General features: G+C 41.1%; 1 protein-coding gene across 1 annotated transcript; it reads right to left on the reverse strand.

Moving 5' to 3' along the window:
• Positions 1-3398: 3398 nt before the first annotated feature.
• adra1d (adrenoceptor alpha 1D) lies at positions 3399-14127 on the reverse strand. The gene is made up of 2 exons (XM_071913038.2): positions 13147-14127; positions 3399-4881 (listed from the first exon to the last, which is right to left on the reverse strand). Exons 1-2 carry the CDS (start codon positions 14102-14104, stop codon positions 4334-4336), a joined length of 1506 nt encoding a protein of 501 aa, XP_071769139.1. The 5' UTR covers positions 14105-14127; the 3' UTR covers positions 3399-4333.
• Positions 14128-15842: the final 1715 nt, after the last annotated feature.

Raw genomic sequence — 15842 nt, forward strand, 5'->3', positions numbered from 1 at the left:
TGATTTTCTTTGTTGCAGAATTTATGTTCTGGTTGATTTTTGTTGGTGCTGAATAAATCACTGGAAAGACGCAGAAGCAAGTCTTCAGTGTCCTTACCCATATTTTCTGAAACCGTCACATATGGATAACCAGATTTGTAATTAGATTTAGATTTATTAAGTTCCAAAGGGATGCAGCAAAGACATCTATACCTGCTGCCTGACACACCGCTGTAGAACCACTGGACCATTTACACTAGACATTTTTGTTCCCCCAACAGGGTGGGCCCCTTGAATCATTTGTACCTGCACCAACTCCAACATATTACATTCAAAACATACTGAAACCCAAACTAAGCATCATGTTGTATCAGAATGTTGTTGTTTTCCGTGGTTGGTTAATTTCATAATCCCTCAGGCTGTCAGCGAGCTCTCAGAGCCCCTAGACGGACTCACCAGCAGGGTAAAAAATAGTTGATGCTACACGAGGTAATTATCATAAACTGAAACTAAAACTAAAATGACAACTACAGGTCAAAAAATATTTTTGTAAGCTGGAACAAGAATAAAAACAAAATGAAGTTAAACAAATAAAATGGAATGAATATTTGAAGTTTATATTTTGATCCAGTCCCAAGTAATTTCTGTCACGGCAAATTATTCTCTTTCTCTGTTGATTGCCAGATGCCGATGAGCGCCCCCCTTCCCACAGTGAGCCCTGTTGTCCTTGGCTCACTGGCAAGAAGGACATTAACCAACAATGGCTAGCATGCAAGTTTGGAGTGGTGTGCAAGTCTTGTTTGGGAATACTTTTGAGTATACTTAGTTGATGCTGATAGTGGGGTATGTGGCATGCGAATCAAAGGGAAAATGTCACAAGTTTAAGTCCGTACAAAGAGGCTGACAAAGCTTTCTTAGCCAGACAGGAAGAGACAGGAAGAGAGACAACGAGCCGCAGGCAATGGCAACATGGACATAAAGTCCATAAAATCATGACTTGAGATAAATTTCCTTATATTTGGAACAACCCCCTGGTGTCTTTCAAACAGCTTGCGGTAAATGTATCTTATCTCTGAACTATACATTGAACATCCTAACTTCAAGGAAATTCAATATAAGTCATGTAAAAAACTAACCTGAATTATTGAAAATAGAAAAACATGAAACTACAATAACCTTGATGCCATGTGAACCATTGACTTATTTCACATAAGTTATATGATCGCTTTAGTGCAATTACAATGTTCTTTCAATCTTGTCAGCAGGCCACACATGGCTATAATGTGCCAGCTATCAAAATGACACGATTGTTACCCAAATATCTTTTCTTCAACTTGGCATTTCCCTGTGTGCCTACAAACTTTCATCTCTCTCTCTCTCTCTCCATTTCTCTCTAATGGTTTTATTTTCATAGTAAATACCCAGGGTGATGGGGACAAACTTAGTGAAATTGTTAAACTGAAATCTGGAGTTATTTCTTATTTCTTCAGCTGAGGTTAACTGGGCTACAAGCTCTTCAGCTGGGATTGGGGTGAGGAAGGGGCTTACTGTAGTTGGACTCGGGAGGTTTCAAGTGCCTGGGTGTTTACTTAAGAGATGAGTTTGAGTCATCATGAGATGAGTATATGCAAAAGATATGGAGAGGCATTAGAGTATTAGAGATGGTCCTGCAGCGTTTGAAAGGGTGGCGGTTGTTGGTACCCTGCCTGTCTTATGGGGGCATCGGTTGGCCCACCATTAGAACTATAGCTAAGGTCCAGGCAGTATATTAGTTAATTGTTTTTGGAGTGTGTATGACCCACACACTGATTAAGGGTGAGGCTGGGCAGGCATTCGCACATCTGGTTAGTAGTGCGGCTCCATATCCATCTAGTACAGAGGTTCTCTATGGCACAGAGTAGGGAAATTAGAGGGCAGTGCCAGGGCTTATTCTGCACCAAGTGGAAGTTTAAGGGTTAGATCAGAATTGGCTGCAAAATGTCCGGTAATAACCTGCCACCATTCAACAGGGTTCTGCAGACCGGCACCATCAGCCTCCCTGAACTGACTCTTAGCCTCTGATCCGTAGTGTGAGGCCGGACCTCGCACTAACACTTCCAGGCTTGTCAGAGACTTGCAGGAGAGAGAACACATCACCGCACAGCGAGGGCTGCTGCAACTGGCAGGAAATGGAAACACTTGTGGCAGAGGTCAATGAGATTCACTGTGCAGCTGTTGGAGATCTACAGCGGGGTCTTGACAGAGGAGGACATCAGGGCTTTGCTGCAGCCTGACTCAAGGGATGTTTTCCCTAAATGGGGGTTTACACTGGACATCCCTGCTGCAGATGGACCACTGCTTTCTTTCTTTTTTTTTTTTTTTTTTTGGGGGGGGGGGGCTTAAATGGAGTAGCCCCAGACAGACCCTGGGGCTACTCTACATACCACCATGAATTTGCAATGGAGTATTGCACATGGTGTAATAGCTGTATCTGTCCTGTATCCCAATGTTAGCAATTACTTTGTTCATTCCGAGAGATTACACTCATTTATTTGCTTCTCATTTATTTCCTTCTTTGTTTTTTTCCATGGGTGATTTTTTTTCTGTCAGGTTTATTTTTGGACATCATTATAAAAGCAACACTGTCAGCTGATTGACTTTCTCCTAGGTCAAGAAAAGATTTGAGTTTGAAACACATGGTGGAATCAGGCTAATAACAAGACCTAACTGAGGTGTTTTGTTTTTGTTTTTTTATTTTTTTACTGTAAAGCAATGATGAGTTGCATTTTGTGTTAGGGTTAGTAGAGAGGTGATGGGAGGTGACTGACAGTTCACTGCTGTATATTGCTCTTTGTTTCTTTTTCTTTGTTTTTTCTTTGACTGTTTTGGTGTGTCTGTTTTTGGTCCAGTCTCAACTTACTGCTTACCTTATGTGTTTGAGAGGAAACTGGCCATGACAGTACACTCCTTTATTTGGTCAATAAAGGGATGTTAACTCACTCTCTCTCTCTCTCTCTCTCTCTCTCTCTCTCTCTCTCTAAGTTGCCTCCAATCTCACTCTCCACATTTCTGCTGCTACCAGTGTGTGTGCAAAACTCTTTTTCTTTGAATTTCCCAAATCTCAGTACTTAAAGTCCATTCGTAGGTTTATTTTTTTGTTATAGTCAGCACTGTAGAGATTTTGGCTGCCCGGCGCACATTGCTTGCCTCATACAGACAGCATTAGCACTGACACTTGCTTTTCTTTTCAAAAACACCACCTATACTCACAACCCAAAAGGGTACGCTTTAGTAATTCAGCCAAAATCAACAGTGACATCTGCTGGATATGGCAGGTAGATCCTACTGGTTGGTGTAGATTTTATTTTACTGATGAATCAATATAAAGGGATCTAGTCTTATTGCTGATAAACATGATCACTGGCTCCAGTTCTGTTTTCTTTCCTTTTTATTTTGCTTTACATCAGACATTAATAAACATCATAACATCAGCAAATACAAACAAAGAAAGCATGTTCATTTAGCATTAGCACTCAGTCAGCAATATAAATTACAGGCAGGTAGGCCAAGTAGATTACTGGGTTTCTTCCTCGCAAGTGAGCCTATCAAGGGTAAATTCACCTTTTCACCTTGTTATAATAAATACTTTACTATATCATACGTTTTTAGCTGGCCCACTATTTCTACAATGCCTTGTCCAAACACAACAAATAAATGGCAGACGAGTGAAAATTCATCAAAATTCAGACATACTAGTGGTAATGCAAACTGCATTTATGACCCACTATAACTTCCCTGTGGTACAGCTTCAAAACAAACATTTTAATGTGTTACAGTTATATGATTTTTGTTCAAAATCAACTGATTATCAAACAAAGCGTTTGCCATTCACTGATGATCAGATAGTGTAATTTGGCTGATGGGTTAGCTGGCAGAGGTTGACTGATATAATGCTAAAAGAAAGCAGTGAAACATAACAATGGCACAGACTGATGGGAATTATCTTGCCAAAGGTGTGTGTACTGTGTATACCTGTCAACTGTGGGCCAAGGACCGTCCCATGCACAGTGCTTCCAAATGACAGCTTTAAAACAGAAGCACTTTTAGGTCCACTTCCAAAAAATGGCCCTAAACAGTCAAAACAAGTTTCATCTAGATAAACACGGTGGTCATGAGGGATTGAGATAATATTTTAAACAAGTTTGTGCTTGGATCAAAGCCCTCATTTGCAGACCATAGCTTTGATCAAAACTGCTGTGTGATTCTCAGATATTTTCTGAACACAAAATGATGCCCCATCACAGTCTTGCTTGCATGTTGATCCAACATGGCCCCCATGAAAAGACATCCAATGTAAGATTTCTCTGGTGGCCCTCTAAATGTCTGTCTCTTTCAGGCCATAGCACTCTGTCAGATCATAGAACTGATACCGGCTCTGCTCACAGTCATTGTAAATCCCCATAGAAACCGTATCGATATCAGTCCGGCCCACGGCAGGTGCGGCGCCTTTCCCCGTCCCTCCCCTGATTTTATTCGACAGATTGTTCACCTTCTCTTTGAGCTGGAAGGAGGACTTTTGCAGCGGCGGAAACAGGCTCCATCCCTTGAAGCTCAGTGAGCGCCCTTTCCCCTTGTATAACAAAGAGCTGCCACAGGGTTCGTGAACAGGAAAGCCGGGCCTGTAGTCCCCCCGGTGGTCCCTTGTCATTCCCTTGACGGCTGTCCGCCACCTCTGGTCATAGAAGCGACGCAGGACCCTCCGTCGTTGGTGGCACTGGCACCTGAGCAGCCGGGTGAAAGCTCGCTGGAACTCCTTGCTGGAGCAGGGGTAAATCATGGGGTTGATGCAGCTGTTGAAGTAGCCCAGCCAAAAGACCACCTTGAACACAGTTTCGGATGGCTTCAGTGTTGGGAAGAAGGAACCTGGAGGGAGATGGAGCCATCAGTAAGAAAGTAAACTTTAACGCAGAATACAATTATATTCCATTCAATGTTCCATTAAGAATCCTAACGCTGATATAGTTTCCCCGAGTTTACTTCTTCGACAAATCCCTGGTTAACCAAAATGTTGGTATGAGGAGTTCTGTCCCAAAACACTAAATGTATCTATATTGACAAACATTATTATCTGACATTTATCATTCAATATCTCTAAACTATAGAGGATCCAGTCTGTAATTTTGTCAACCATGGACTTAAGTTGCCTACTATCCCTTTAAAGTAATCTTATAATTTGTTAATTATACTTTAATAACTATAATTAACAATTTGCTATCAGTCATTAGTAGATGTCACATTTTTCAATGTGAATATCTCATTCAGGAACAATATAGGAAAGGAATGTTAAGGAGAATGGCTGGTGTCTTTAAAGCCTCCACTGTCACTTTGACTCATACAGTACAACAATGCAGTGTACACACTGTTGTATTATGCTATACACACAGTTGTCAACCCTCTTCCCTTCAAATAACAGCAGGAAATTCACACCATTATGGCAGAGATGAATTGTGCAATCATATTGTTATAAATACACTATAATAAATAAACAAACAGAGGGAAGGCTTCAAATTCCACGGACTTCAATTAATGGACCAGGCATTTATATGCTTCAAACAGGAGCCCCCAGTGTGAAGACAGGCTCAAACTATTTATATCAGAAATGATAAAATGATGCATTTGCTTGAGAAAAATATGTGCAATCATGAGCCATTTTCTAATAATTGTCAAGTATTTTCTAATAAGTGTCAAGTATTTTAACCATTTTCTTTACATTCGAACAACCTCTGAAGGCACAGCTGAAGCACAGAAGTGCTCAACAGCACACTAGTTAAGTGTTACTGATGTATACTTACCTATGTAAACTGATGGATCATGTTAACCAGGCTGCTAACTACACAAAGTGCACTTTAATTTTCCCTGTTGCAAGATGCTTTCTGAGAGGAAAAGAGGAGAAAGAGAGGAGAAAAGAGAGGAAAGAGAAAGGACTCCTGGTTCTGTGAGGTGCACCTAGAACTTTAAATTGGAAGGGGCCGGCACAAACTCTCTCAAAGCAGCAGTACTTTATTCATTATGTTTAAAAAATCTTCAGGTACTCCTCAGCCTCACAGTTAGCCTTCGCATGGCTGTCACAGCGGTCTTCTCCTGGTCAGTGGCAAGGTAATTGGGTGTAATCGCATCTCTCAGATGAAAGCAAGTTCTTTTGGATCTGAAATTGCTATGTGATTATATGCTACCAGTCCCTGTAGGCAGGATGCTTAGCAACTAGTGAAAGGAAAATGGCCTTTACAGAAGATCCCCATCGAGTGCCTGATGACACCATTACTAGTGTTGTTTCTGGCCCCACAGGAAGCCCGGACTCATTAGATGAGGGCAAAGACCATCGACATTTTTGTTTTACCTTGGTGAGACCACGGCTTTAAACAATGCACTGCTTTCTTGTTCTCATTATTAACAACTACACATGAGGGTGCCATAAAATAAACTCCAAACCATTAAAGAGTTTAGGATTGTACATCTCTCTTCCCCTGCAACATGGAAACTATACTATTGTGCACAGTTAGCACATATACATTATCACATACATGCTGTTCTAGTCTTAAAGGGAAGGTTCAGGATTTTTAAAAGCCAATCCTATTCATCGCGACAAAACTTTGATCAAGATGCAATTCATCAAGACCCCCCTTCAGGCAAAAAGTGTTCACCAGTCTTTGTTTTTGTTAGAAATGAACCTCTCAAAATCACAAAGGGCCTGATTCAGACTGCGTACAGTTACACAGGTCTTACGTGGATTGAGATCTGGATGTTGAGCTCTTCCTATTCAGACTTGGACAAAATTTGATGTGTGCACTGAGGATTTGGGGTGCGCCTTTGCTTGTGCACAGGTTGATCCAAAACCTTGGCTTCTTCGTCCTTCCCATTGGTATGATGGAAAATCCTGCCATGGACCACCTTTAAATATCGTGAACCTTTATTTCAGTTTTGTTTAGGATGATGGAGCATGAAGACTGAATCGGAAACTTTCCCTTGGATCATTAATTGCATAACAACATAATAAAGTGTATTTAACAAAATCTGAAGTGATAGGCTATTGCGCATTCTTGCATATAAAAATTGCATTATGATTATTTTAACTATACAATGTAATGTTTATATCAAAAGATGAATCTCTTAGTGACAACTGCTTTCTATTCAACTCTGGTATGAAAATGTCTGAATACCCCAAGACAGGCCTTGAATTTGTGATTAATAGAGCAGACTTCTAAAAATCCCAATCCTTCCCTTTTAGTTTTTCTGTAGTATTTATTTTCTAAGTAGCATCCTCTACCTGGTTCTTACTTTGCTTTCATTTCTGTATCTGTGAATCAGCTCTGACTCACCGTAAAGGATTAAGACGAATCAAGTCATCAGAGGAATTGATGTTCTCCATTGATTCTTTTTACTGAAATCCCCTTAATGTGACTGACTCTGGCATGCGGGAACTGATTTGTTATTTAAAGCAGATATCAAGTGATTCACTGCTCTGACACACCACCGTAATACCATGACAACAGGCAATATTTTTACTTCTTTGTTTGTCTGCTTTTTTTAGATTAGAGTCTCAGATGTTTGCCACTTTAAGCTTTTTCTGAAGATATGATTTTCAAAGTTATATAGCAGTTGATCTAGGTTCAAAGACCCAGTCCAATGTGTTAAGCAGTAAATTAAGGCTTTGAATATGTAGAGGTTTGTACAAGAAAGCCAGTCAGGTAGTCTAGGGACTTACTCAGTCTCTTAGACAAAAAATTGTGACAGCTCTTTTGTGTGAGCAGACAGACTTCTTGTCAATCACAGTTGCAGAGCTTAGGGGGCTTATTTCTTTGATGTTTGATGTTCCAAGTGAAGGTCAATATTTGATGCTTTGCTTTTTAAACCGCAACCTCAACTTAAGGCCACAAAGTATTGTGATAGTTCGATGAATGCATGCGTGACCATAGTCATGCATTTAAAGTAAGCCACATGCAGTTGCCCTGTAGTCTGGCCAAAGGCTATAATATTGTCAGAGGTTATTGTAATAATAATACAAATAGCCTCCTACTACTACTGCTAATAATAATGAAGTAGTAGTAGCATTATATGTATTATTAACTTTACAAGTTTGAACATTGTATAAGTATATGAATGTGAATATTGACAAACTTCATATATAGTATTACCATATAGTATTATCAATTCCTATATAACTATTTAGTATTTAGTATGCACATATTAGTACACACATATACATCTTGATACATACTGCTAGTTCATATACATAGGGAGTCGACAAAATAATGGAAACACCGCATGAAGAAGTATTTTAAGCTTGAAGTAATTTAAATCACAATTAAAACTGCAGCTTCATATTCGAGTCAGTTGAACTAGAAGTATGTTTCAGCTTGAAAATAATTATAAAAGATAATGGGCATTTCTTCAAGAGGGAAAGAGTATTTATCTGCTCACAAATGCAAATTAAAAAAAGATGGATGAGTTGAAGAACACATAACATTTCAGGTCACATCTTCATCAGAGCAAGTGTCTTGTTTCAATGCTCTTGCTACAAGTGTATTCTTGTAATATTCTGGAAACACACTTCTTGTATTGCTGAAGAGTTTCCCTTACCATTTCAGTATACCTTTAAAACATTCAGAAGTATAGAAAGAGGTTTTAATTGGGAACCTGTTTATTCCCTGCCACGAAGGAATGTCCACATTTCAAATGACAGTATTCATGTCCGCAACAAAGAAAGGAACACAAGCCAATTAGGACATTGTTGAGCTATTCCCAGCTGAAAAGCTATTCCTATATTCTGTGTATGATTGCGCTTGGTGATTTATCCAGGCTCTCCTGCTCTGTGGAGTCGTGGTAGCTATACGCATCACGCTGAGAGATCGACTTAATGAAAGACTGCATACAAAACGCGAATCTGAAAGGCTATTTTCTTTTTTTCTCTGTTGGTCGCTGGCAACAGAGTAGTATTTGCAAGTCTGATGCACTAATATTGGCCTGCAGTGTTACGGCACTCTCACTGGAGTTTCAGATGAATCACACTACACTGATGAGCTTGAGAGCATCACAGAGGAGGGACTTGATTGGGATAAGAGGTGCTAACAAGACACGTCTGCCTCTCAGCAAAAGATGATTCATTAGTGGTATCTGTCCACACCGTATCAACATCAACCCATCCGACTGGCCACACACTGAGCTAAGAACTACTCTTACTTTGAATAACTATGGACAAGCAAGCCTAGGAATGATGACCTGTGACTGCTGCACACTAGTCAAAAGGTCATTTAGCAGTTGAATAGAAAACCCCCTTAGGAATGATTCCGTAATAACAGTAATCTGATACTTTATTGATCCCTGTGGGGACTTTATCTTTTTGTTTACTTCCTCCAGGGAGGTCAGAGTGCAGGGTCAGCTACAGAGCAGCATGCCTGAAGCTGGCAGGGACTCAGTGATGGGCACTTCAGCATGGGGCTTACACCTGGGTGATCTGGTTGACAGTCTCCTGAACCCCACGGCCACCCTTAAGTTTCATAAAACACGATGGCTTCCAATCAGAATCAAATAAGGGTTTGAATTCCAGGAAAACGGCTTTAACGATCCCAATGCATCCATGCATCCATTAAGTATTGGTTTCAAATCAGCCACTTCAACTGTGGGATTTTTCTAATGGATTCATATAGAAGGTACCCTAGCTTAATGCATAACTTGCTACAACTATAACCTATGAGAGCACTAGCTCAGATCCATCTGACAAGTAATTATAAAAAAAAAATGATGATAATGATCTTTGAAATGGTCTGACATCCTTCATCAGGCTCCTTAAAGGCCCCTACCATCCACCAAGAATTTGAGAGAAACTCCAAAAGATAACATCAGGCCTATTTTCCTAAGCTAATTATTTCCTTTGGCAGAGCTCTTCTTTCCCCTCTCGTTTGAATACCGCCACTGGGATGGCGATGTTCGCAGTGTCATGGGAAAAAGCACAAAAACAAATTTGTCATGCGGCGTTGTGCCACACTCATGTTGAGGAACCTCGTAGAATTGGGGCCCTGAATGAAGTTCCCCAGGGGGAAGCGGGTCTGATGTAATTCCAAAGTTGTCATAAGATATATCGTGTGTTAAAACGTTATCATCTGGTACTGTTTGTTATAATCAATCTAACACTCTGCAAAGGTTTCAGATCGCCTCCAAGGCCTGTATTCCAAGTGCACACATGTTCTTGTGATGTTGTCTGAAATATTGGATTAATAACGTGTGTAGAATTTGAATTATTCATAAATCTTAAGAATGTTGTCTTACCATTTCATTGTTTGTTGGTGTATTGATTTGTTTTTCAAAGGAGGGAGGGCTGCACTGGGACAGCAGTGGCAGTATACATCAGTGTTGCGATGCGATTGTGTGGGAAATGGTTTACGTGAGTCAGGTAGTGGGCCCCTCTTAGAAGATTGCTTAGGGCTCCGGGGAGGCAAAGACTGGCACTGCACACACTCGACCCTGTAACATTTAGATTAGGTGGCCGGTGAATGGTGCAGCCTGTCTGATGGTCCTGCAGATTTATGGCTGCATATAGCCGGATGTCCTCTATAGTCACCATTTGTGGGTTAGTACATCATTCTTTTGACATACAAATTGGGATTCTGTATGAATGCTCACCTTGGATTGTGGAACAAGGGATTGTAACATCAAATCCTGTGTGTAAAGTTCTGTTTTTTCTTTGTGATTCACAAATGAATCAAGGCAAAAGAACATTTACTGCATTGGTCTTTTAAAGTGAGCGTGGCGTACAGTGTGTGTGTGTGTGGACTGGAGCCATCTCTGCCTCACCCTTTCCTTTCTTCCTCCTGTTTTTTGGGCACGTTGTTGTGATTTGAGTGAAAAGGGAACAAGGAAACGACCAACTCTTTAATGTCACTTAATTACTGCGGTAATCAGGCCAGAGGACTGCAGGGAAGGGTAGGAGGCTGGGCTGGTCAAACAATGGTCAGAGTCCTCTACGGGGACTGCTGGCTTCCTGGCCTCTTTCTGGGTGTGCTGCTGTCCTACCAGGCAATGTTATCAACCAGACTTCCTTCATGCATCCACAATAACAAGCAGGGAGGAGGAACTTGGCACCATTTCATGAGAGTTATGCTGTAGGCATGTCTGTCAAACTATGCGGCCATGCTGTTATGGGCAGAGATTATTCGGGAAAGTTGAGGAGAGGATTTGGTCTATGTATAACTCTGAGATCAATATAAATCCCAAAAGCCAAATTGTTTTGAATGAATCAATAGGCAAATAGAACTTGAACTGTGAATGTGCATCCCCACTGTTATTGGATTGTCCTTGACCCTCATTATGCAAACAACACTCAAATTGAAAACCACTCTCAGCTGTTCTCTGTTCCGTGGCAATTCTAAATGTGGTGTCAAATGATTTTCCATTTATTTATTTAATTACGCAGCCTCATTATATAAAATTATGACTCTCAGATACTATTAAGTAAGAATAAACTTGCCCTTTTCACCACTCATACTTATTTGAATGGAGTGATTACAATCACTCATTTCATTGGATGTGCGCTTTATCTCCCCAGAGGTTTTGTTCTAATATTCTGTTCTTAAAGTTTAGAGATGCAGCAAGAATGAGAGTGCTGGGAGTGCTGTTCCTGATAAAATATTGGCCATTTGTTCCTAATGACTTTTACAATCCATTACATGAATTATATGTAAAATAAAAATTCATGAGCCCCCCATTTGTGTGTGTGTGTGTGTGTGTGTGTGTGTATGCCATTAGTTTCTGTAAGCACATCTTTGTGTGCATTTATGTATTATTCAGTTTGATTTATGTAAAGCCATAATGACTCACAAGGCCATCTCCATAGAAGGTCCTTTGCAGTCCGATTAGAGAGACTCTCCTTCTCTGTGTCCAATCTCACATATCCATCACACTGTGTCCAGACATTTTGCTCAGCATAAACATTTGTCTTCTTAAATCCAAATCATTTTTTTATTTTTGAGGCAGCAGTGCATGCAGTACACAAATGATGTACTGTTTCATTTAGCAATAGCCCCTCGCTACTAAAAATGTAACGACTCACCCAAAACAAACACATTGTAGCACCCATTTATCATGATTGTATATCATGATGTAAGACTTCAAATCAGAACCACTTTTGTGTTGCAACAGGTAGCCTACTGGAGCTCTTACTAGGATTGGGACATTAGGGAACTGATGTGATGGCTGTAAAGGGATGCGAACACTTACTATTAGAGTATTCATTACTGAAGAATAACAATGGATCTATTAGGACTGTCAGTCATTTGAAAAAATGAGCCTACTCTTACAAAATGCTTGCTGGCATAAAGCACATTAATGCTTACATTACAGTTACAAGTCATCTTAAGACCTGTTCTAATAAAACAGTTGTTTTTGAGGATAACAACATGTTTTGTTTTTTAAGTAAAGTACTTACTGAATAATGTCAGTATTTTTTTCCAAAATAGTGTTTTGGAATGAAATCCTTTATTGCATTGCCTTATTTCTATGTTCTAATTTTTACTGTAACTCGTTTTGCAGTGGCTGTTGACTTGTCAGTGTAGGTTATCTTGGGCTGCAGTGTATTATTGATTGGATAGCCAGTATGAAATAGGTAGCAGCTTTGGCATGAACATGGGTCCAAATCCACACGGGTCTGTTTGGCCTATAGCCGCTAAAACAATTCTCCAGAAAGAGCTGCATAGGCCAGTTGAGTCACTGTGAGTTTCATCAAGTCACAGTGACGCAAATGCACGTTAATGAATTATTCACGTTAAATTTGAATCCATTTGTCAGAAAAAAAACTCGAATCATTCCATATGATTAATATGAAATAGAAATAAAATCGAAATAAATGTATTGATAAAATGTCACTAACAAATTATAGTCTAGATTATGGCCTTCTGAGGCGTTGAGACGGATATAAATTAAATGGAAAGTAATCAAGATTTAACATGTTACGCGATTTCAAACACATTAGATTAATGCCATTTGATGTGAGGATAGTGAATTATTTCTAAGTAATAATGTCTAGAGGAGTCTCCAGGTGAAACAGACGCAAGGACCTGAACAGTCCAGCAGGCGCACTGGAGCGCATTTTATGGGCTGAAGAGTGCAGAAATATAACATAAAAGTAACAGGACATACCTAGAGGCAGAAAGAAGAAAAAAGGCAGCCAACACACGATGAACATCCCGACGACTATCGCCAGGGTTTTAGCAGCCTTTTTCTCCCTGGAGAACTTCATCAGGCGCACCGACAGCGAACTTCGGAACGGGTGGTTCTTGCTGCTCTTGGCGCTGGCGGGACGCGCGTCCTCCAGCACGCTGCGACAGTGTATCCTGAGCACCACTTCCATCGACTTGTTCCTCTCCCGTTTGACGCCCGCTTCCAGGCTCTTAGTAGTCCTGCGGGCCACCACGTAGACCCTGAAATACATGATCAGAATGACCATGAGCGGGAGGTAGAAGGAGAAGAGCGAGGAGAAGAGCGCGTAGCCCGGCTCCTCCGTGATGCTGCAGATGCTCTCATCCGGCGGCGGCGGTTCTTTCCATCCCAGCAGCGGGCCGACGGAGATGACAGTGGACGATACCCACACTATGACTAAAATGACTCCTGCCTTCCTCTCTGTCATGATGCTGGGGTATTTAAGGCAGTATTTCACGCCTATGTACCGGTCAATGGAGATGATGCAGAGGCTGAGGATGGACGCGGTGCAGCACAGCACATCCACCGCTGCCCAGATGTTACAGAAAACCCGTCCGAACACCCAGCATCCCAGGACCTCCAAAGAGGCAGAGAAGGGCAGCACGATGATGCTCAGCAGCAAATCTGCCATGGCCAAGTTGACGATGAAGAAGTTGGTGACAGTCTGCAAGTGTTTGTTGCACACCACAGACAGGATAACCAAGATGTTCCCCACGATTGCCACCAAAATAAACACGGAGAGGAAGATCCCGACCCCGACCACCTGCGAGTCCAGTGTGAAGTTCGTGCAGCTGGTGTTGCTGTCGTTTGGAAAGATTTGGTCCAGAAGAGATAAATTGTAAGCCTCAGCAAAATAGATCCCATCGTTGCTTTCGTTCATCAAGTTAGAATATGTCATTTTGAAACTCCATAAAGAGGACTTTAAAGTTCGTTTCCAGAAGAAAACAATATGCTGGGCATAGCCTGCTGTGTTCAGTCCCACTGGCCTCTCATTCCAATAAGTCAAATTGTGGGCGAAGTAAGAGGCATTCAAGCGGGTGCCCTCACATTTTTGCAACAGGTCCAGTGGTGGCCAGGATATTGAAAAAATAAATACAAATAAATAAAAAAAACCTCGTACAAAGATAGGTGAAAATGTATGCACGACTAGAAAGCTGATGTTTGTAAAAATCAGAAATATTCAACTCACCAAAACAAAAACAAAAAAACAGTTGTTTTTTTGATTCTCGAGGCAGTAAAAATATTCTTCAACTGAATGAAAATATCAGGTAAATTTGTCTCTATTGCCATGCAACTCGTAAAGCCGATGGTTTTGCATTGGTGGCATCCTTGGTAACAACTCCATGTCTGACCACAGAGTCGGAGCTGCCACAGCGTGTCTGAACTCGGCTCCACCCCGGCGCGTCACGCACTGGCTGCTGCGCGCACAGTCTCCACAAGAGAGCATCACTTTGCCTCTGGCGGCACGAGGTGCACCAAATGACACACTAATTGAAGCTTTATGTATAGGCCTGTGACGGCAACAGTGGTCTATGATAGTAGACTACACTACCAGTCAAAGGGGCGGCTACTTTAAAGAATCTAAAATATAAGATAGTTTTGATTTGTTTAACTCTTTTTTGATCACTGCATAATTCCATTTGTGTTATTTCATCGTTTTGATGACTTTACTGTTATTCTAAAACGTGGAAAATAGTAAAAATAAGGGAAAATGTGGTGTGTCCAAACTTTTGACTGGTAGTGTATATACTAAGACTAATTTCTTCATCTGTCCTGGTTGTATTTAGGTATCAAATGCCATGGGTGTGTGCATCTGTATTAGACCTTTAGGTGTTATTATGTATGGTTTTGCTAGACCTGACTGGTATCAGTCCCTTGATGTAAAAGTTAAGTAAAACCACCGTCATCAACAACAACCTGAACCAACCTGTCTTCGCTGAGACATAAACAAGGCAATGCATCAAACTGAGCTTCAAAACCACAACCAGGCACCAAGCCAGCTTGACCATTTGAGTGAAAATTGAGTGCCTTGAGGCAGAGCTGTGAAGTTTCCCAGTGACGCTGTGCAGCTGCCGTCCCCAGGCCTAGCGTGCATAGCTTGAGTGGAAGGCCACCAGGGAGCCTGGAAGAGAGGAAAGGTTAAGAGGCAGAAATCGCAGAGCGGACAAACAAGCTCTGGGAAAACACATCAGCCCAGGATGCAGAATCACCGCTGTGGTCAAATGTGGTGACACACTGTGCTTCGACATCCAGCTCCATCTTTTTTTTTGATGATGAATTTCAAAAGTACAAAGGTGAAAAGCATTCAAAAACACTCTGGCAGTTGTGTTGGCCTTAGATTACCTAGAGGAGTGAATGCAATGGCAGAATTTTTCAGAAGACTGAGTACTATGCGTTTCTCAGCTGGGGCTGAACTACTGTTGCGTGCATTGAATTTTCTACTGACTGGGGCTTTGATGTGGTCAGAATTGCCCAAATTACTCAAGTCCAATTTGAAGTAATGCATTGAACTTCCTAGTCCTGCACCTCAAATCCCCGTTAAGACCCATAATTAGAAATTGGTAGCTCTCTCACCTCTTAGCCAAGAATCGAAAATTGGCAGCTGTCAGTCAGTGCTGTCCAGTGCACCTTGATTT

This window comes from Centroberyx gerrardi, chromosome 3, assembly GCF_048128805.1.
Source record: "Centroberyx gerrardi isolate f3 chromosome 3, fCenGer3.hap1.cur.20231027, whole genome shotgun sequence".
NCBI classification, from domain to species: domain Eukaryota; kingdom Metazoa; phylum Chordata; class Actinopteri; order Beryciformes; family Berycidae; genus Centroberyx; species Centroberyx gerrardi.

Excerpts from the sequence above, each read along its gene's own strand:
- adra1d (XM_071913038.2), bottom strand. The coding sequence starts at position 14,104 with ATGACATATTCTAACTTGATGAACGAAAGCAACGATGGGATCTATTTT. Across the intron at positions 4,882-13,146 it reads TTTCTTCTTTCTGCCTCTAG|GTTCCTTCTTCCCAACACTG; the intron begins GTATGTCCTGTT and ends ATCTCCCTCCAG.